At 41.7% G+C, this 21,671-nt stretch overlaps 5 protein-coding genes across 5 annotated transcripts; all 5 read right to left on the minus strand.

Annotated features, from left to right (window-relative positions):
- Nucleotides 1-936: 936 nt before the first annotated feature.
- TM35_000721010 (uncharacterized protein) lies at nt 937-3,117 on the minus strand (the record flags this gene model as incomplete). Its single annotated transcript, XM_029031223.1, has 1 exon — nt 937-3,117. The coding sequence occupies one exon, from the start codon at nt 3,115-3,117 to the stop codon at nt 937-939; it is 2,181 nt and encodes a 726-aa protein (XP_028877464.1).
- Nucleotides 3,118-4,937: 1,820 nt separating this feature from the next.
- TM35_000721020 (dynein heavy chain) lies at nt 4,938-17,771 on the minus strand (the record flags this gene model as incomplete). Its single annotated transcript, XM_029031224.1, has 1 exon — nt 4,938-17,771. One exon carries the CDS (start codon nt 17,769-17,771, stop codon nt 4,938-4,940), a length of 12,834 nt encoding a protein of 4,277 aa, XP_028877465.1.
- A 310-nt stretch (nt 17,772-18,081) lies between these two features.
- On the minus strand, nt 18,082-18,417 carry TM35_000721030 (uncharacterized protein; the record flags this gene model as incomplete). The annotated part of the gene is made up of 1 exon (XM_029031225.1): nt 18,082-18,417. The coding sequence occupies one exon, from the start codon at nt 18,415-18,417 to the stop codon at nt 18,082-18,084; it is 336 nt and encodes a 111-aa protein (XP_028877466.1).
- A 201-nt stretch (nt 18,418-18,618) lies between these two features.
- TM35_000721040 (tubulin-tyrosine ligase) lies at nt 18,619-19,845 on the minus strand (the record flags this gene model as incomplete). The annotated part of the gene is made up of 1 exon (XM_029031226.1): nt 18,619-19,845. The coding sequence occupies one exon, from the start codon at nt 19,843-19,845 to the stop codon at nt 18,619-18,621; it is 1,227 nt and encodes a 408-aa protein (XP_028877467.1).
- Nucleotides 19,846-20,110: 265 nt separating this feature from the next.
- On the minus strand, nt 20,111-21,571 carry TM35_000721050 (uncharacterized protein; the record flags this gene model as incomplete). The annotated part of the gene is made up of 1 exon (XM_029031227.1): nt 20,111-21,571. One exon carries the CDS (start codon nt 21,569-21,571, stop codon nt 20,111-20,113), a length of 1,461 nt encoding a protein of 486 aa, XP_028877468.1.
- Nucleotides 21,572-21,671: the final 100 nt, after the last annotated feature.

Consider the following 21,671-nt stretch of genomic DNA (forward strand, 5'->3'; position numbering starts at 1 on the left):
ATAGTGCACCGCTTTGTCTTGCCCCCATTACAAAAAAAAAGGAAAGAGAAGAAAAAAAAATGAATCATGAAACAAAAAAAAAATAGCAAAAACAAATCAAGAAACATACTGATGATGTTGTAGTTTTTTTTTTTGTGGTTGTTTGCAGCAAGTCATAACTTCAAAGAAAATAAAAATAAAAAAGGTATGGGACCTGGCTTCAGGGACCCAGCAGAGATTACAACAAAGAGTATTCTATTCTACCCCATCGGGTCCTTTTTTGACCCTCTTTTTTTTTTCCATGATTCCAATGTATTTATTATGTTTTCTTTCGTGTAATTGAGGTTTCCATGCCATTTCTTTCAGGCGTTTGCGACACCCGGCAATTCCGCATTACGTGTTCTCCTTCGTGTGCCCACTTGTGAGTTCGGCAGAAGGTATGTAGGTAAATCAGTAAAATAGATGTATATAGTATATAGAGGGGGGGGGCAAATGTATATATTTATATTTTTGTATATAATATTACATATATATATATATATATTATATATTATATTATATTTTTTCTTTTTCTTCACAGTAATTCTCTACTTTATTTTCTTCTTTCATGCCTTGATACATAACTCTCAGACTCCTGTTTCTTTTTCATCTTCACTGCAAAGAAAAAAAAAAGATACGGAGGGCACACCCCAGCATATTCTGCGAATGGGGGTGCAACGACCGTGTTTTCTTCCAGTTTAATCGAATAATCAAAGGGGGAAAGAATGTATTAGGGTTGTCTTCTTGGTTGTTGTTTAGGTTTTACCGGAGTATCAGTTGAAAAAAAAAAAAGAGCGAGGGGAGGAAAATAGTGAGAGATATTAAACAACTCAAAAAGAAAACCAAAAAAAAACCAAACGAAAACGAAAAAAACATATATTTTTTTTCGTTTTTTTTTTTTTTTTCTCCCTCTTTTCGTCAAGCCTCAGCGGGCAGAGAAAGCTTCCGCTTAGCAAAAGAACGGCCAACACGCTCTGTGATACCAAACCTGTGCTCCGCCGCAAGCAGCCACTGCCACATGGATCCAAGGAGCAGCAGCAGCAGCGGCCACAGCAGATTTGCACGCGCGCTGTAGAAAGCTCCCATGTTACTCCCAAGCATGTAGTCCACAAACTGCCCAAGCTGCAGCAGACCAGCAACACACGCCAACAGAAGTGCCTCGGCTGCGCTCCAGGGCGCAAAAAAGGAACAGCGAGGGTACATGACGGCATAAACAACGGGGGCGATGCCAATGGTGAGAATACATGTGAGTAAAAACAACCAGTTTGTCTTGCCAAGCTCCAACAAACTTATCTCCCGGCCATCAGGCTGAATATCAGACGCCAATCCTGTCACACTGTAGCGGATACAGGGGAGAACCCACGCAGGTATTATACACCCAGCGATAAAGACAAAATTGAATATTCGAAGAAATAAACGTCTTTTCCACTTGGTATCTTTCTTTCGCTTGATCTCTTGGTTGTCTCCTTCTCCTTCAACAACCAGTACGGGTGTCTCAGGATCGAATGGTCCTTTCTTTTTGGAATTCACACGAAGCGATGTATTGCGACGCCACACTGTTGTGGCGTAGTTGCCAACGAGAATAGACAGAATCGTTGATGAGAGAAACGCGTAAAACCCAGGAAGAATCTCAACTTCTGCAATTCCCTCTATCTGCAGTCCCGCTGCCATAATAAGCATGGCATATGAATCAAGGAAGGAAAACTTACCAAAGTAGTCAATAACTCTCAAGAGAACTAGGTCTGGTTTCTGTAGAATAAGCGTACACACAATAATTACCACCAACTTGATGTAGGGATACACACCGCTGAATAAAAATGCAAGGACTGCAAACACATACATACCAGCGTCAAGCATATTCATGGTAGATTCCATAAGAGAGAAGGACATGATGCGCATCTCGTCAGCAAGTATCAAAGCAGCAGCAGTGGTAGAGTTTGACCATGCAAAACCAAATGCAGCTAGAGCACACATTCCCATTAAGAGAAGATCTTCAATTAAAACACGTTTCAAGGACACTTTAACACCCTCTTTTGTGGTAACTGATGTGCGCTGGTAGCGCCAGATAGCGTGTCCAGCAGTGACGGCAATGAGAATTACAACCACAATTATCATGCACACCAAAAGAGGAGTGGGTGGAACCGTATGCGCATCAGCTAGCTCCATCACGGGGATGTAGAAACGGGGACCTGTTACATTCATGTAACCCAAGGCTTCCTCAATAGCGTGGTTCATCATTGGGGTAACACGTGGTCCCAAATTGTTTACGATGAGCCGATCCCATTCGCCAAGGTTTTCAGTTCGAATATTTTCCAGAATGATACCACCATATCGCGGCACACTGCAGTTAAAACCAACGGCGTCACACTGAAAATCATTAAAGGAAACTTCCAGAGAAACACTGAAGGGTTGTGGAATATTAATCCCAATGAAAGGACTCTTAATAACTGGAAGACGATTAAACAAGAACCCCGTAAAGTTCCCAAGTCCTGACATGTTAAGCATACCTGCCACTTTCTCGACAGAAGACTGTAACTTGTCAAAATTGTCGAGTTCGAAATTAAAACTATTGGTAAATTCCAAATTCAAATGCAATGTGGTGCTAGCGTGAAGTGATGCGCCAAAGCGAACACCCAAAATTGGTGGAGCCTTGTCGATCACCTTAACAAGTGTTCGAAAGAGCATACTGCCCTCCAAGGGTGTGGCGTTGGAGGCAAGTCGGGGAAATGGTTTCGGTAGAGCCAATGTGTGGTTATGCAATTCATCCTGAAGAGTCTTCATTCCTGAACTACAGACAAAATTGTTCACCTGTCGCTCGATTGTCCTCTTAAATAGTCCAACAAAGATGCTAAATAAAAAACTCGGTTCAAATCTCACGTCCTTGATTTTTAGACCAATGTTACAGGTATTTAGAGTACTATTTACACTGTAACAGGTGTCGTCCACAGACCTGGAGAGAGATATCTGCGACGGCTCAAGAACCAAATCAGTATGCACCAGATACATTGTGCCGGACATCCTCATTGTAACGACACATGTGAATTCAGAAGGCTCCGTTACATTCAGAGACCAGTGCGAGGAGTTGAACGTGCCACTCATCGGACCGACTGTTAGATTGGAGCATGACAAGTTGCTTATTTCTGACAAAAGGGGGATATTGTAGTAGAAGTCAGGCACACTAAAATCAGTGATAAGAAGAGAGCTCCACAAGAGCACAAACGAGAGACACTCTGCTATCATCTGAAGAGGAAAACCTTTGCGCTGTATTGAATACAATCTTCAATAATTCAGATTTCCCTAGTATTTTGTATTCCCTTCAATATGGTAAATACAAGAAAAATCTGCTTGATTAAGAGAGAGTATACAACTGAAGTTATAAACCTTCTTTTCCGGTTTATTAATTTGTGGTCAACTTTGAGAATTAAATACAAGAAAAAATAGGAGGAAGTGGATTCAAAAAGATGATACAAATAACAATAGGGACAGTAAACCTAATAAAAAATAAAAACCAAAAATAAAAATAGAATACCATAGTTTTAGTTTATCTTACTTTATCTGATAGAACTATTTTTCCCACCATGAAAACAATCACTCATCTCACCTACCCACAAGTGCACTAAATCCCACGTAAACATGTGATAAAGCTTCTTAAGCAAAAATTGACACCTTAAAGAAAAGAAAAATAAGGTTTTTTTTTTTTTTTCTTACGAAGAAACTTCAGAGAAATAACAGTTAGTACGACCGTAACAAACCATCATATGGGGAACTACAACTTTCATAGGTTCCGTAGCTCTCTTATCAGCAGGTAAAAATGCAGTACGGGTTGCTTCACCCACTACATAAAACGACCAACCACTAATTAAGTCCTCTGTTGATGCAAAACAGGGTATCTAAATTAGAGTTCTAAGGCAGAGTTTCAATTTCCAATCTGTAGCAGTTGACTTTTTTTTTAATCTTGTGTAGCAATACATCACAAAAACACTCCGTGAGATCTCTCATTAATAATAATAATAATAATAATAATAATAATAATAATATTCACCTTGACAGCTGTAGCTTGTCGGAGAATTAATTGTGTTACTAGGGATAGGAACCACAGCGATTGAAGGAGACACATTATATGATGTAGTACAACTCGGCGAAGATGCCGCTTCGTCTATGTTCTACGTTGAATCACCGTCGCAACTTATCCTTAACGCCTTCCAAGTTTGACCTTGTATTGTTGTAGAGTTGTTATTTACCGTATGCGTACTTACCATGTTAATTTTCTTTGTTTGCATCATCATCATCATCATCATCGTTTTCTTTTTTTCTTTTAATGAGAACCACAAGAGAATATCTTACAGTACAACGCAGAGACGCCAAATATATGTCAAAGGTGTATTAAAGAATCAATCGCAAACGCGAAAAAAAAAGATATATTAAAGGTCTGACTTTGATCGATACACCATTTATAAAACCACCCCAAGGAATAGTCTATAACTGAGGATAATGTTCGCAAGTTTAACGCCTCCTTGTGGGTATTATTTACAAAACCAAGAAGGGAACAGGTAATGGTAATGACATGAACACCATTCAAAAGGAACAAGGCATTTGTTTTTCAACGAGCCTTCAAGGTTCCAAAGCTGCAACGTTAGAACACCACAAGTGATGGTATGCAAAAACACTACCTTGTATATATATCCTATGCATGTAAAAGAAACAATAGTAATGAAAAAAAAGACACACCGAAATTTTCAAAACACATACAAACACCCACATGACAGCATCTACCTTTTCTCCACTACAAGAAACCCTAAGATCATTCCAAAACCAAAAAAAAAAAAAAAAAAACGTTTTTGTTTTTGTATTTGTTCAAATCAGAAAGAGAAAATTTCGTTTTTTTTTTTTTTTTTCTTGGTACATAAAACTGTTTACATCTAAAAAGGGAGCTGGGTGAAAAGAGCTGCACCGCGGAGCACCCAGTGATTCTCTGTGTCGGCTGGATGTCTCGGTAGATCAATGGTAAGAATAAAATTGGTGGAGTGACCGGTGGTTGAAAGCACACCACGTCTATCGGTGGTCTTGTAACAAGGACATCTGTATATTGGGGTATCAGGAAGTTCCTCCTGACGGCATGGAAGCAGTCGTAATAGTGGAAACTTAATGAAGAGCTCTTTTGGTTTGCTTTCACAGAGGGCAGCGTTGACAGAATCCCATCCAGCTCCCTCCAGGAACAAACCGTAGATGCAACAACCATCCTCAGGAGCCGTGGTACAAGTCTCCTCATTAAGCACAGTAAACTTCCATAACAGCTTATCAATTTCTATTTTCCATTTTCGCGCATAATTTTGCATGACACCTGTGAGAAATGATTGCGTAAAGAAAAACCCGCTTATCCAGAACATCGGTGGTGGGCCTTCATCACACCATTTTTGAAGAAAACTGAGACGCTCGACCAGATCATTGACATAGGAACCAAATGGCTTTAATGACGGATACGACCGCTTCTTCCAGACATTTGGAACCTTGCCATCATACATCGCGTTGAAAACTTCCTCCAGATCGGCACTCATTACTACTTTTCCACTTATAGCATCTTGAACATCAGCAAGTGTTTGTCGCAAAACGACAAGAAGACGTTTATACCGTATCGCTTCTTGAAGAAGTACCGTGTTCATGGATTGAGAATAATCAATAGGATGTTTTTTCTGAATTTCTTCAATGTCAAAAGGTTTTGGAAGCCTTGAGAGGACATGATGGGCCATTTCCTTTACAGTTGTCTTGGGATCCAACTTTGACGCCGAGTCAGAGGACTCACGTGGCTGAGTCAGAAGTGTAGCCTCAAGCAAATTCTTCGCATCTCTTTCATCCTTGGTGATATCAGCGTTCTCATGAAGACCAAAAACCCCAGGAGGTTGTTGCAAAGGTAAGTTTTGAATATAGTCCACATATGACTCATATTCACCAAAAGGAGGGGCGTAGTACTCAGGAGCATCCGGGGCAAACACGTAGTCATCTTCTAATATAAGTGGGGTTAAGTAAAGTGATAAGATTGCCATAATACAACGACGATCCCAATCATCAGTTACACGACCTCCATAGTTACATTGACCAGTAAGATACAAGAGTGCATCGTATGGGACCTCATCATTTTCCTCAAGAAACATATTAAGCTGTCGAATGCTAATACGTCTATCTGTATCATTAAATTCATACATCCTATTCCAACCCAAGGGTCCAAATTGGCGGCGCTCTTGAACCACGGCGTGAAAGAAGCAAATTCCAAAAAGTAACTTTCTCCAGACTTCTGGTTTTTTAGAGGAATTAAAGAATTGTGCATCTGCCACAGGATTAGAAAGATAAGACTGCAAGAGGTTGCTTTTAAGACCTTTTGGAGGTTCTTGTACCAATTTTACTCCGTTTTGCAATATAGCAATAGGGAATGTCTCACTTGGAAGAGATGTAAGCCAGAGTCGATACTGGTCATTCAAATTCGTCTTTGCCGCGCTATCGCTGTAGTTCTCTATGATGCGTGCGAGTTCTGGCATGAAGTCCTGGTAGAGATGACAGTTCTGCAGGAGCACCCAATTCCCTTTGCGGACGCCCTCGTCGATGAGTTCCCGCGCGGCGGCCCCCTGCCCCTGCCCGAGGGACAACTTCATCAGCCGCCCGCCCATCCCGCGCTGGGCGGCGAGGCGGTCCAACTCCGCGTTCGGGTCCGCGCCCGGCGAGAGAACCAACACGAGCGGCACCGACGGGTCGTGCGCCAACTCGTCGACAACGTCCTCCAGCGCGTAGAGCGGCGGCTCGACGAAGAAGGCGCCAAGCAGCGAGCGGACGTACTCCGTCACCGCCGGCACAATCTTGTCGGTGCGGAAGCAGCGCACGAGGATCAATTGCGATATCCCCTCCAACGCCGCAACCGCAGAGGGAGGCTCAAGCGCAAGCGGGTCAGGGGACTCGTAATAGGCGCGGAAATAGTCTTCCTGTTCCCGCACAAGATCCACCAAAGACTCAAATGAAGGAAGTTGGGTACTCGCACGCCATACCAGTTTCCAATTTTGATCAGGAAGCCAAGAAGCAAACGGATTACTTGCTAATCCATCATCTGCTTCAAAACCTCCCATTAATAACCAACGTAATTGTGTTACATCTACTTCATAAATCTTTAGACACATTGTAAATGAAAATAATAACTGATCCCGTGCAAATAGTGAACGGCAAATTCGTCTGTACAATGAGCTTTGAAATGTAGATCGAATATTATCAATACGAATATCTACGTCTTCAGATGCCTCACTTTGTTGAAGGGCTTCTTGAAAAATAGTAACATAGGCGTTAAGTGAATTTTGATACATAGGATCAATATTAGCTAACTCTGTTACACAGAAAAATAATGTGGCCCCAAGATTAGCCACAGGAATAAATAAACTTCGAGTACGATCACTTATACGTTCCATGGCTTCAATCTCTTCTTGTCTTTTAGCAATTTGATCACTCTGTATCTTGGAGCTATCAAGTTCTTCAATAGCTGTCTCACTTTCCAATATGTTTCCTTCAGATGAGAGAATTGCAAGAATTTTGTCTTCTGTTTGCTTTAGACTCGCTTGGTTCTCAGCAGCTTCAAGAGTTAATGCTTGCTTTTTCTCTTCCACTTCCCGTCGTTCGCTCATCATAACACGCTGTAGTAGCTGATCTTGTAAACCTTGTTGAGTAATCATAAAATTAATCAGAGTTACCTTTGTGCTTACCTCTGGGAGATAATGTGGTCGGGGCAGTTTTGTTGTCATGTAAAAACGGAAATTTTCGTTCCACTCTACTGGTTCACCAACATGAATCACAACAGCAGCACCTTCTCTTGTCAGTCGCTTTAAGAGTAAGTTTTCCAGAATTGGATCTACTGTCTCTTCAAGGTTTTCCATAAGAACAGGAATTCCTTGAGCAATAGCTCCACGAATAGTCTTAATACAATCAGGCTCTGATGGTCGTGTAATAATCAAACCATTAGCACGTTCCATATTACGAATCCAATTATTTGCTTGTTGTTGTGGATCAATAAATAGTGGCCATCTACTAGAGGTTTTTACAATAACAGCATTATCAATAGAGAAACCATCAGATGGTAACTGTTGTAGCTTCCATGCTTGAATGTCAATAGGAGATCCTACAAACTTTGCCAATGCATAGTCTTCTGAAACTAAAACATTCTGTTGTTTACACATATTTAACCAGTTTTGCATTACTCTTTCACGATATTTATGCAAAAATGGACCCAGATAAGCAACCACACCGGCGCTAATAACAACATTACCAACAACATACCTTAACTCTTCCTGAAACCGTTCACTCTCTTTCGCAAAACGAACTTTTTCACCTCCAAGTCCCTCAATAAGTTTCTTTGCACGTGTTAATTTAATATCTGTATCATTTACTTTTTCTTCAAGGTCCTGTTTGTCTTTCTTCACTTTCTCAAGATGTTCTGTAAGGGCTTTTAATTTCTCATTAATAATACGTAGTTCCTCTTTCTTCTTGTTTAGACCCTCCATTGCAGTATCATACTCTTTCTGTGCTGCTGCAGCTTGTGCCAATAGTGGTTTGATAATCTTATTTTGTTTGTAATATTCCACCACCGCCCGTATATATGTAGCTACACCAACCAGAGCTACAGATGTTTTTCTGATATTTTCCATTTTAAACATATCATTTGTCATTTTCTTCTTTACATCCTCAATTTGTTCTTCAGGTGCTGTATCCACAATAACTGGATATGCACTCAGTAATATATTCTTAAACTCACCCGTTAAGAGTGTAAGCTTAGCATGTTCCCAGTATGGTACTGAAACACTACCAGTTAGTGGATCTCGTACAGGTTTTGGTTTATATGTTCCACCCAATAGAGTACAGAGGACTTCAATGACGTACTTTACACCTTGTGGTGGTGTCTTAAGAGCCTTAATCTCCTGCAGTGCTTTTGGGTCAAGATCAAGGACAGCGCGTTGTGCCTGTTCCACTAATGGTTGGGCTTCATCTACTTTCTTCTGAGAAGCATCTTTAATTTCCTTTGCCGCTGCAGCCTGTTCATTGGCTGCCGCTTCATCTACAGCAACAATAGCTCGTTGCTCTTCTGCCAACCGACTTTCCATTTCAACTTCTTTTATAAGTTCATCAGTTTCTAGTTGTTTTTTTGCCAACTGTGGTCGCATTAGTGCTAACTCCTGTTGCATGATTTCAACTTGATCTTCTGTTTTCTTTAGTTGTGTCAAACCATTTGCGTAGCGGTGCATCATAGCAGTAAGCTCTTCACGCTTTTCACATAACAGGTGTTCAAAGGTAGATAAGAGATCTAAATACGAGGTGGGTGTCACGTAAGTGTGTTGTCGTACTTCTGTCAAATATACCTTCCCAAGTTCACGAACTTGTTGCTGAAATAAAACAAACATATCTTCTGCAGCTTTCTTCTCATGATCTGTAATATCAAGTTTTGAAAGGAATCGTATGGCTACTGAATGTAACCCATCCTCTGGCCATTCAGAGAACCAATCAATAGTGGTACAATTTACTAATGAAGGAAATTTTCGTAGTCTTTCACGCAAAACATTACCTATAGGTGAAAAGCATAGTGCAATATGCATATACTTTTTACATCGCTCAACAAAAAGAGCTTGAAGCGCCTCAGCGGTATCAGGACGTCCAAGTTCTTTTCCTTTCTCTCGAAGAGATGCGACAGCATTCTCATATGTCTCCTTATCCTGTTTGGTATCCCAGATTCCTGGTACTTCGCCAGTGTTAAGAAGGCCGCAGATGTCTTCGAGGAAACTCTCTGATGTTATTTGAGTGTCTGACATAACAAATACAGTTGCATAGCCATTCATACCAGTACGCAAGAGAAGAGCACGTATATCATCTAAAAAGTTGCTGTGGTCATAGTCCTTTGCTGGAGTTGTAGTCATATAGTCACATTCTTGCAAATATGCAGCAACTTTGGTACAACTACGACGTCCACTTCCACCAACTCCAATAAGAAGAAGATTTCCACCAGGTTGACGGAGAACACGACAAATCCTTGAGACATGTACAACGACATAATTAAAAATAACGAGATCTAACTCACCAGAGTGTGTTCCTAAGTTGTAGGTTTCTAATTTACTCTCCAGTACTTTCCGGGCATCATTTACATTAGGTAACTCCTCATAATATCCATCATCATTCATAAAGGTTGAGAAGAGTGTTGGATTTTCTACACTATGTAAGTTTTCAAGTGGAAGTTTAAAGTGTTTCATTGATAATTTACCTACCTCGTCGAGGAACCAATTTGTATCCTTCTCGTTGATAAAACGATCAGCAAAAGCCCTGGAGACTTCGTGCATCCATAATACTGATAACTTCCGTTCATCCACGATCTTCGCCGGGTTCGCCATGTCAATACCTTGAAATACTTTGCTAACGTCTCGTAGGTTAAATGTGTAGTGTGATTTCTCTGGAGAAGGTTTTAAATTATCTACTAAAGTCTCATAAAGCTCAATTGTAGCGCTCACCAGGGCAGTAGCCATTCCACGTAATGAGGTAGGAAATCCTCTACTGATAATCCAATCAGATAATGTACCAAATATCTTTCGTAATGTTGGTTCATCAAAGGCTGGAATAGCGATTGTGTTAAAGTGACGCGTAAAACGTTGAGTCACAGGATTTCTACCTCCTCCAGCAGGTCCCATAGCACAAAGTAATAAAATGTCTACCAATCGACGGAATTCAATATTGTCTTTCCCATGGTTATACCAACCTCCATGATCGAGGTATTGGCGAAGGAGTTCTATTGGCGGTTGGGCGCCATATTCCTCCAATTGTGGTAAATTTGTATCATCGACAAATATCATCATCTTTTTGTTGATAGGTGGACCATAAAAACCTTTTCGACGTTTTTCCAAACTTCCATCAATAAGTCGTTGTAGGTGTCCTGCTGAAGTTTGTGCAGAGAATTGAATCATGTTAAGTGAGTATGAATCTTCAGGAAGTCCCTTTAGTAATGATTTCATCATGATAGTCTTTCCTGTACCTGTATCTCCCACAAGTAGCACAGGATGCATGGCACCAATCATAAGTTTTGTAAGGAAGGAATACCTTGTCTGTGCACTGGTAGGGACAATTACGTCTTGGTACTCCACACCCTCTTCAATTACAAACTCTGGCACATAGTCAGACCACTGTGCAAAACGAACTTCACCCTCTGTCTCAAGACGAACATCAAAAAAGGAATGTTTATTATCGGGGAGAACAAGTGTAAACTTGTAGGATCCATTTCCAGCAGCAGCAGCCACTTCAGAATGAAGTGCCGCATTAAATATGGCCCTCTCCTTTGTAAAGAGACATCCACCAACCGACCAAACAAGTGAAAAGAGGAACCATCCCTCTAATTTCATCAGCATCGTGCGTGCCTGTGCGGAAACATCTGTCGGTGGAGCATCTTCTTCTTCTTCTAACCCACGGAGGAAGGTTGAAAAGAGTTTAATAAAACCAGAAACTGAAACAAGAGCTCCTTGTGGAATAACGGATTTAACATCCTTTCTCACAACTTCTAACATTGGAGGCATAAAAACATCTACGAGAGTACGTAAAGCTGTCACCATATTCTCATTCTCACGGATAATTTCTGGCAATGTATTGAAGTACGAATCTATTAGACAGCGCCAACCAAGTGAATCTGGTTCCACGTATACCATACCACAACGGGATACAGTGGCAGGTGAGGCGTGAGCAAGATCTTGAACTTCAAAAATAAGATTCATTTCCTTTGACATGGGTATAATATCACCATTCTGAAGACAAAGTTTTTTATTATCATCAAGTACAGTGTTCATATTCTCAATCCACACGGCATCTACAGGACCATCTAGCACAAGCCATTTACGCTCTTTTGATGTGTCTTGTGCCGCTAATCGAAACCTGAATGGTAAAATACCATCTGTCCACTCACCAGATGCCTCAACTCTACCATATAATTGTGGCATAGTTACAGATTTGGGATTCATTGTTATAAGGCGTGTGCGTCGCTCCTTCCCAATAGCCTCCATAAGACCAAGAGATTCTGAAAGACATTGCAGAATTTTTGTTTTGGCACCAAACGAAAAACCCACCAACATCATACCATGACGTACTACAATCATCTCATACGTTTCCCTAATTTTTATTTCAAAGTAATTTGTAAGTTGTAAGTTACGTGTTTCACATACCCTTACAAGGGCATTATGCATATCTACGTAGTCCGGTTCAGGTAGTTTTACACCAGGGAAAAGATCAGAAACAATTCCTTTAAATAGTTCCACATCCTGTGTTAAGAATTTTGGAAGATTAACATCTTGAATAGAACGTAACATTAACACCATCTCATCTTCATCAGGATAAGCACGTTTCAAACGACCTGCAGCTGTTAGAACAGCCTTTACAGCACGCATACCATAATCATAATGATCTTGTGAAGATAATTGCTCTGAACACAGACGGTATGTGGCAACAATTTTTTCTGCTAATTCTTTTCCATAAAGAAAACCGTATGAATAGAGTTGAATCTCACCAATCATAGCATAGTTCGGAACCATCATAGCTACCGGACGGAAAAGTGCTTTAAGGTTATCGGGAAGTTCTGCACGACCTGCATAACCAGGGTTCATTGTAACAAAGATAGCACATCCAGGATCAAGACGAATTTGTGCACCTTCAAAGATGAATTCATTCCGTTTCTGAATAATAGCTTCCTGTATAACCGCAACTTGTTGTGCAATGACAGATAACACCTGTATTTCAATACGATTAAACTCATCAAAACAACCCCAGGAACCAGATTGTGAAAGTCCCTTAAAAAGTTTAGCCATATCCTTCGCTGTAATCTGATCTGAACAATTATATACTACACAATACTTTCCCAAGGCTTTAGCAAGATCTTTTGTAGTTTCAGTTTTACCTGTACCAGCAGGTCCCTCTGGGGCACCACCATAATTAAGGTGTAATGCACCAATAAGTGTGCGATAGCATCGATCGGTTAATGGTGTAATAACAAGACGTCCAGTATTTCCCAAATATTCATATCCATAGCGAAGTGAGGCGTTAATTTGACGTACAGAAAGATGATCTTCTTCCCAGTAGTATCGAAGTTGTGCTAACCAATCAAAACTCTTTGGTGAATCAACACCTTTCTCAGAAAGTTGAGCAATAATATCTTTTGCGTGAACCTCTACCACTACCAGAGCTTCAAGTGTACAGCGCTCCACTGCGGCAAGATTTCGATCCCGCACCAAAACAATAAGATCATCAAGTTGACTAACACATTTTTCATGATAACTAGTAAGACCAACTGTACCTTCTGAACTCATAGCTTCTGTTGCCTCCATTGTCCAGTATAAGGAGCAAATGGCAATGACAATTTGACCAGGCCATGCACGGATAAACTCTGTTCGCTTCTTATGGGTTGCATAATCTCCTGTAGCTTGACGTAGTTGATCAAGTATAGTTTCTTTCATAACATCTTCAAGAGCTTGAAGCCACCGTTCAACAAGGTTTTGATAGTCTCCAGGATTAATGGTTTTAATAAGTGTTACTACTTCACCTTCAGATGATTCCATTGCGAGAATATCATGAGCATCTCCAAATTGAATACGTTTAATTCCTTCAAAACACTTACTAAGATAAGGTTGTACAAGATATGGATCTTTACTATCTGAGAGAATTTGTAGTAGTTCTTCATTAGAGATAAAATAAAACCTTGGAAATGCCATTCGCTTTGTCTCAAGAAATTGTTGTAACTTTTTGAGAATAATGTCTAAGTTGTTGTTATTCTCTGTAAGTGTTCTTAGTAAGGATTCATCTTGGCAACGGGTTAATATTTGGGGTGTCGTTCGTGTCTGTTCCATGATTTTATGCCATGACTCATCAATAACGAGAAAGAGTTGTTTCTCCTTTGGTAAACTACGAGAAATATCTGCAGAAGAAAAAATTGGTTCAAGGTAAGCCCAGGTTCCTTGACATTTAAACCATTCATCTACTGTACACTGAATCTTATCTAAGAGTCTTTCCCATTGCGAAACACGTGCTTGCAATGCAGGTGCTTGTCTAACAATTGGTTTTCCAAGCATTGACTGCGTTTTCAGGATATGTTCATCCAATGTCAGTTGCATAATGTCATTTGACTTTAGTTTATGCGTATCTTGATAAGGTTCCATATCAAAAAGTAACTTCTTCCATTCTGCTTCCATTGCCATAAGTTCACTTTCCAATTCGTAAGATTTTTGTGCAACTGTAGCAATACTCTCAATCTGTGGTAAAAAATCTAACATTCCTAATTTAATAAAATCATTAAAGGGTCTCCATTCGTTAGAATCGGCACCACCAGTACCTAAACTTTGCTTTTCTTTCGGTATACCACAAACTTGATAAATAGCCTTCCAGTGACTCCCTTGTAAATTACTTCGTAACGCATATAAAAGTGGTATATAGGGCCTAAAAGCCGCAATATTTTCTCGTATACGTTTCACAACTTCCATAGGTTCTGCCTCTTTGATTTTCTTTGACACAATAGCAACTTTCTTCGCCCAATCAGTCAGTTGTCTGTCTGCATCTACTGGTTGTAATGCTGAAAGGCGTGTATTCAGCCAACGCTCGCTTTCGTTATTGAAAAGACTTACAACTTCCCATAAGATATAGTAAGGTTCTAGTTGAGCCTTAATTTCTTTTAGTTGCGGCCATTTGGATTGTTGTAATGAGAAAAGTGTTTCATGGCTGTTATATAATTGAATTTGTTCTTGATGTTCTTTAATACGTTGTTCTAATGCCCTTGCTTGTTCATAGTACTCATCAGCTCGTGCTTCATCACCAAAATGAGTAAAGTCGTCTACAATATTGCCTAATTGGACAATATCGTTTGTAAGTGTCTCACAGTTGTCTCGTAACTTTTGCATAAGCACATTGCGATACTCCTTGCTTCGGAAGTTTCCATCTTCCAATTCTTGGTGTAGACGTCTTGGCCATTCATAAGCTGTACGGTAATCATTACATGCCTCCGGAGTAAAAACATAATTATATTTAAAAAGAAGATCAAATCCTTCTGTTAAGGCATCAAAAGCAGTGTTAATTGCTTCTTGTCGCGCAGGAATGTTATCAAGAAAATCGCGTAATTCTTGTAATTCCTCTGGTGAACGTGGTTCCACCGCCATCCGTTCACTCATAGTATTATAATCATTGATAATAGATGAACAATTATTTCTTAGTCTTTCTGATAAAGTTTCCATTAGAGCATTTTGAATTTCTTCAGCCTTGGTTAGTAACGTTGTCTTTATTCCTTTACAATCAATGAAGAACATTTCATATTTTACATGGTTGGGCGTCCGCCGCACTATGCGTTCTCTATCGCGGGAAATACGCTCAAATGTCCAATCAAAATCATGAAGTGAAAGTTGACGTGCTTTAACCTCCTCCACAAGCGACTCTGTGTCTTGCTGTAAAATATACTCAAATGTTTGGTACATTTGTTGAAGCTGCAACGGTGCTTCAACATTGTCAGAAAGGGCCTTTTCAATCATTTGCCGCGCCTCACACACTACAGGCTCCGTAGGGTTGAGTGGATGTAGAATCAATGGCTGCATTGTTAATAGAGGGAAGAGTTGATCCCCCATTCCGTGTATTCTGTCAACGTGCTCAAAACATTTATCAAATACGCCAGTCACCTTCCTTGTCACATCCTCCAATGATGGTGAAAAGACGACACGACCTCCTTCCTCCACGAGAGTTAGTAAAAAGAGTGGTCTAAATCCACGAGGTTTCATTGTCATCTCTACTACACGCTTTGTATATGGAAGATGATTACGGAACGTTCCGAGTTCCCATACAAATGGAACTTCTTCTTCCACTTCTTCTTCAGTTTTTTCACTTTTTACTGAACGAAGAGTACTCTCTTTACGTTTACCAAGACGTTGACGTTCGTTGGCTGCCGCCAGTGCTTCTTCTTCTGCACGTTTTTTCTCACGCCATTCATTTTGACGTTTTTCCCAGTGTTCTGCTTCTTCTACATCTTCTTGTAGTTCCTCCATCTTTACATCATCCTTGAGCGGCTCTATACGGTAATGGTGAATGAATGCGGCGAAATCTTTTAATGATGCGACCAGTAACTCTCGTAATTGTGAATTCATCATAACATTAACAAGATTTACAAAACGACACATTCGACTGGAAAGGTACCGTTCCATGTTATCTTCATAGAACTTAAAATGGACGTCAAGATTATTTTGAATAGTACACCGTACATTGATACTCCATTCATTACGCAGTTTTTCAGATATACTAAATCCACGGTGAGCTTGCATTTCCTCAAAGTTTCGAAGTTCAAGGGGAGTCTCACGTTTATCTAGTTGAGTTACACATAAGAGTTGTCCCTTATATTCATTCCATTGTGTATGAATGGCATAGACAGTGTCACGTAGTAACGCTTGCGTCTGGAATAAATTCTCAGCGATGAACTCCCTTGCAACTCGAAAATTGGGTGAAGGTGTATCTATGGTACCCCTTAGCGCGTCCAGGGGAATATCTTCGCAGTATGCAACAGAATGTGGCGGTGCCGGAAGGCCAAGTAACTCTGCACGCAACTGTTCCTCTTTAGCGTGTCTTATTTCACGCCAGTGTTGTGCACGTTTAAGGCTGTAATAGTAGAGTTCTTCAACCTCGTGGGTACATTGTTCAACGAGGTGTAATGAATTAAGTGGGAAACGCTTCGCGACGAGTGCTATTATTCGATTCATCTGCTCTTCACTCATTGGGGCGAAACCGCTACTATCCATTGATTGTAAGTACAAATTTCCTCGCAGCGCCGCCTCCGTCTCGGCGCGGTAAGCTTTCGCCCGTCGAACACGCTCGTGCCAAACCGCCTCATTCTCTGCGTCAAAGATGATGTTAAGGCGCTTAGTCCACTTGCTTTGACCGTTGTCCTCCCACACAATGTTGTAGCAGCATGTATCCTCGTCGTAGGCGACAACACGACAGGGACGCCACTGTACTTCGTTGGTCTGTTTGTCAAAGAATGGAGAGCGTGCGGGTGTGCCATTTTCACCGCCGAGTGCAACCCACTCCTGTGGGGTGTGAGACTCGAAGTCAGTGTTGTCAAAGTCCTCTAGTTGAAAGTATGTACGGTTGTATGCGGGGGCCTCCCGTGTAGGCGATGGGGACCCATTTGAGTATAGTTCTTCCTGTTGTTGCTGTTCTTCTTCTTGTTGTACCTTTTGTATTTGTGATTCTCCTTGTATTTGTATTTCTCCTTGCGCTTGTGTTTGTCCTTGTGATTGTGGGGCGCAGGCGTTTGACGTGGGCGCCGCTCCACCGCTTTGTTCGCCCCGCAATGATGGCAACTTCTTCTGCAGAAGACGCGGTGTGCGTATCGTTAGCGGGGCGGCGGTGCTGTCGCGGTTCTTGGGCGGCCGCGATCCCACAGGTGGTGCACTTTGCGACTTCCATGATGGTGATCCTGATAATGTTTGTGTTTTTGTTTGTGTTTGCAACTGTGAGCGTGCGTGCGGCGGTGTTGGTGTTGAAAACAATAACTCTGCTGCAGCGCCGCGTTGCTTCTGCCGTACGGCCTGTTCAATGACGGGCCGCTCGTTCTGCTCCAGCCGCCGCTGTGCGAGAAATCCACGCGTGATGGTGTACTTCTCGCGGGCTGTTTTTCCCTTCAGCCACTCCTCCGGCACCTCCGCACTACTGCGGGGGCCGTTCTTCGCGCCCTGTGCCTCCTGCGACATGGCGGGCTGATGGCGTCTCTGCTCTGAGCAACTACCTGAACACAGACAACGGAGTCAATTAGAATAAATAAGTAATAAAAAAAAAAAAAACACGCAGAGAGAAAAAGAAAAAGAAGGAGAAAGAGAGAAAAATAAAAGACAAAGAAAGCAGCGGACGGTGAAATCCAGATCACCAACAAACAACTAACCAAAGAAAAAAAGTAAATAATAAAAAAAAAGAAAAACCTTTACTTGATGACAGAGAAAGGAAAACATTACACGCCTTTTTTTTTTCTTGTTTTCCTTTATTGTTACACTATTTTTTTTTTTTTTACTCACGTCTTCCCTTCTTCAACGGCCTGGCATCCATATCGAGGTGAGCGCACGCCTCGTCCATCTCACATGTCTCCCTCTCACGCTTCTCCGCACGCATCTGTGCCACTTTCCTACGGGCCCCATTAGACTTCAACATGCGCAGGTACTTGCGCAACTCACGGCGTCGCTCCTTCGCCTCCTCCCGCATCTCTGCCGTTACCACAACAGGTTGTTTCTTTGCCTTCCGACGGGCTGCGCGAGACATGATGGGTTCCTTCTGAGTCCGTTTACTATCGTCTTCCTCCTCATTTGTCTCTGGCCGTAGTACCTTGTCTGTGGTGTTACGTGACATTTCTGGCTAACGTGGTAATAAAGATAAAGGAAAGAAATAAGTAAAAGATACAAAACAGAATTAACGTCCAGTAATACCAAGATTATATTTCGTCACGCATCATCACTACCACCATCATCATCATCATCTGCAACAACAAGAAGAAAAAGATATGTATCATCGCTTCGCGTTACCGTTTCACTCGCAACCCCCAAATACTACTCACAACCGTGCAGATCCTTCAGGCATCACATCCCCATCACCCCACAACTTTACAAATTGTATAACGTTGGGGTCCCACTTCCGCGGTGCATCACTGCCGTTCACGAGAGAGAGAGTTTCTACCACTACTGGGCGCAGAAATTTTGTTGCCACCCCAGGGGACCCATTAATCTCTAGTAGGTAAACAACCATTTGGTCATCTACAATGAGGTCATAACCGAAAATCTGGAAGCACTTGTAGGGTTCCTCTGAAGATACCTCAAGGACCAACTTCATAGCCAGCAATGTGCGGATTATGATATTGGAAATCTGGGGCAATATACGGTTTTCAAGAACATTCTCGTTAAAAACCTCATGGAGGTACTTCCCAAGTTGGGGAAACCACAATTCATTTCCCTCTTCGTACTGACCAAATTGTGATGCACCTTCTTGCAAGCAATGGTTTGTGAGGTGGGCCAGTACATTCTTGGTATCATCAGGATCATATGGCACGCTTGAAGTACGACAACTTCCTTGAGAAAAGGCGTAAATTTCATATGGAGTTTTTAGAAGCGCCCAAACGCGTATATCGAATTTTCTACCATGGTACAACAATGGTCTTTCCACATACTTCTGGGAAACAAATATGCTTCGACTACTTGGATCTAACGTTTTTATAAAATCTTTTATCTCCTCTAGACTTCGCACCATTAGTATATCTTTACCCTTACTGCCGCTACTCCGTTTGATTATCCAAATTCCCTCTGGGTGCGTCTCGGAATACTGTATAAACAATTCTCTATCATCTTGACGTTTTTTTTGATCACCCCCCAGTACAAAGGACTGGGGCATCCATTCGTTACAAGTGGCATCCGACTCTTGTAGTAACCGTGCCATCGATGCCTTAAGAGTTAGTCGGTGTGATCCACGAAAATAATTAATCCACCGGTAACCTCCATAGTAAGAGGAAGACTGCAAAGGTTCGCACCTCAACACTGAATAGGGTATAGTAAAACGATCCCCTAAAATGAGATCAGATTTTAACATAAGTGCTTTTGATTTCGTTCCGCTCCATCCTAACTGACGCAAGTATACTCCCATATCCTCATAAACACTAAAAGAAGAATCACCAAGAAAGAAACGAGGAGGATACTGTCGTTGTTGTTCTTCTTGTTGCTGTGATGAGCTTTTCTCCGGCGGTGTCACTAGATCTTCATTGAATTTTGTCAATCTGTGATCATCCAACATTCGCTTCTGCTATTAATTCGTGCAATATAAAGACATATATATATATATATATATGAGATAAAAGAAAGACAAAAACAAAAAAAAAGGTCAAATAAAAATAGGTACAACACTTGCCATAAGGTGTGTAAAGAAGAACACAAAAACTGATGCGGAGACATACCTAGAGACGGAAAGAAAGAGAAAACGAACCTTACAATCACGCTGTAAACCAGCATCTTATGGGTCTTGTTATTGACACACACCCTCTCAAAAAAAAAAAAAAAAATCATGCTGAGCCATAAAACTTCACCGTCTTGTCCATTGAGCAACTGACGAGAGACCGCGCATCTTCTCCCCAGCAGAGTCCTGTGACTGGCTGCAGGTGCGAGTTTAATGTGCTCAGAGCCTGCTGGGGAGACATGGTCCAATCAAACACACGAACCTCGTGACCCCCTACAGCCAGATACTTGCCGTAATCGTCAAAGGCAACAACAGGAACGTCACCAGACATAGATGCAGATGTTGCCTCTGCAGTTGTTGATGGTGGTATCTCATGGAGTGGAGCAGACATCTTTCTAAGATCCCACAGAAGTGTCTTGCCCCCAGAAAGAGCTGTGGCTAGGGTAAAACAATCGGCGTTAAATGCTATACTGCAGACATCGCCCTCATCAGAGAGTGAAATAGTGGTATCAACACACATCTGTTGTGTGTTCCAGATGCAGAAACCTGAGGATTTTGTTCCTAGCGCTGCCAAGGACCCATACGGGTGCACACCAAGGCATGTCAACGCTGATAAGTCCTCTGCAGTTGCAGTTGTAAATGCGACAGACTCCATAGAGTTAATGTCAGCAAGTCCAACGCCTGCTGCACTCGCTGAGAGGAGTAAATGGTCAGCAATTACGCTCCCCAGACCAATAATGCCTCCGTTGTGCTGACGCAAAACCCCTTGGCAAAGTAGCATATCTGATTCACAGCTCCATAAACGCAATGTGGCATCATCAGATGCAGAAACCAGACGTACCACCCCAGCGCTGCAACACGGGACGATGTGACGCACTGCCCTTTCATGTCCAAGACCTGTACCGCATATACGACCATCTGCTAAATCGTAATGAATAACAGTTGCATCATCGAGTCCAATAAAGACACTTTTATCTGAAACACGAGTAACAGTCCATGCGGTTTTCCCCACATCAACGGAACCATCCTCAACAAAGTCTCGCACATTCTGTTCTGAGGCCAATTTTGACGGGGGTAATCTAGTTTTCCGTTTTGCCCTCTGAACGGTGTCATACTCACCCATATCCTTCAATACTGCCTCTGGTAAAGCTGGGTTACCATTGTCACGTGCAGTTTGTCCTTCTGTTGGCTCACCCGACTGAGTTTCCCCCACCCCACGGTCCTTGATGAATGTGGCAATAACACGACACGCCGCTTCATATTGGTGTAAAGCATGCGCCAGCTCTTGCTGCGTCTGAGCTAGTTGCTGTCGCATGGAAAACTGCTCAAGCATGATAGCATCCCACTGAGAGTGTAATTTCGTCAATAAAGCAGGAATCGTCTCACCACTCGGAGGTGATCCTGTCAACGTTGTTGGTCGCACTGTTATAAGGTCTTCCTTCTGCAGTGGTTCTCCAGTAATTGGACATCTTCCGTGTTCACTGATGTACTTCTCAATAAGGGAGCGTTCGTACAAACAGCCAGATATTCTAGATACCACTGGCTCGTGCGGCACGCGGTTAGACATACAGCAGAACATGTTTCCTTTTCTTTTTGCTTTTATCAAACACAGTAAAATAAAAAAGAGACAATGTAAGGAAAGAAGAAGAAAAAAAAAAGAAGAACAA

Source organism: Trypanosoma theileri, assembly GCF_002087225.1.
Source record: "Trypanosoma theileri isolate Edinburgh chromosome Unknown TM35_Tth_72_V1, whole genome shotgun sequence".
NCBI lineage: Eukaryota > Euglenozoa > Kinetoplastea > Trypanosomatida > Trypanosomatidae > Trypanosoma > Trypanosoma theileri.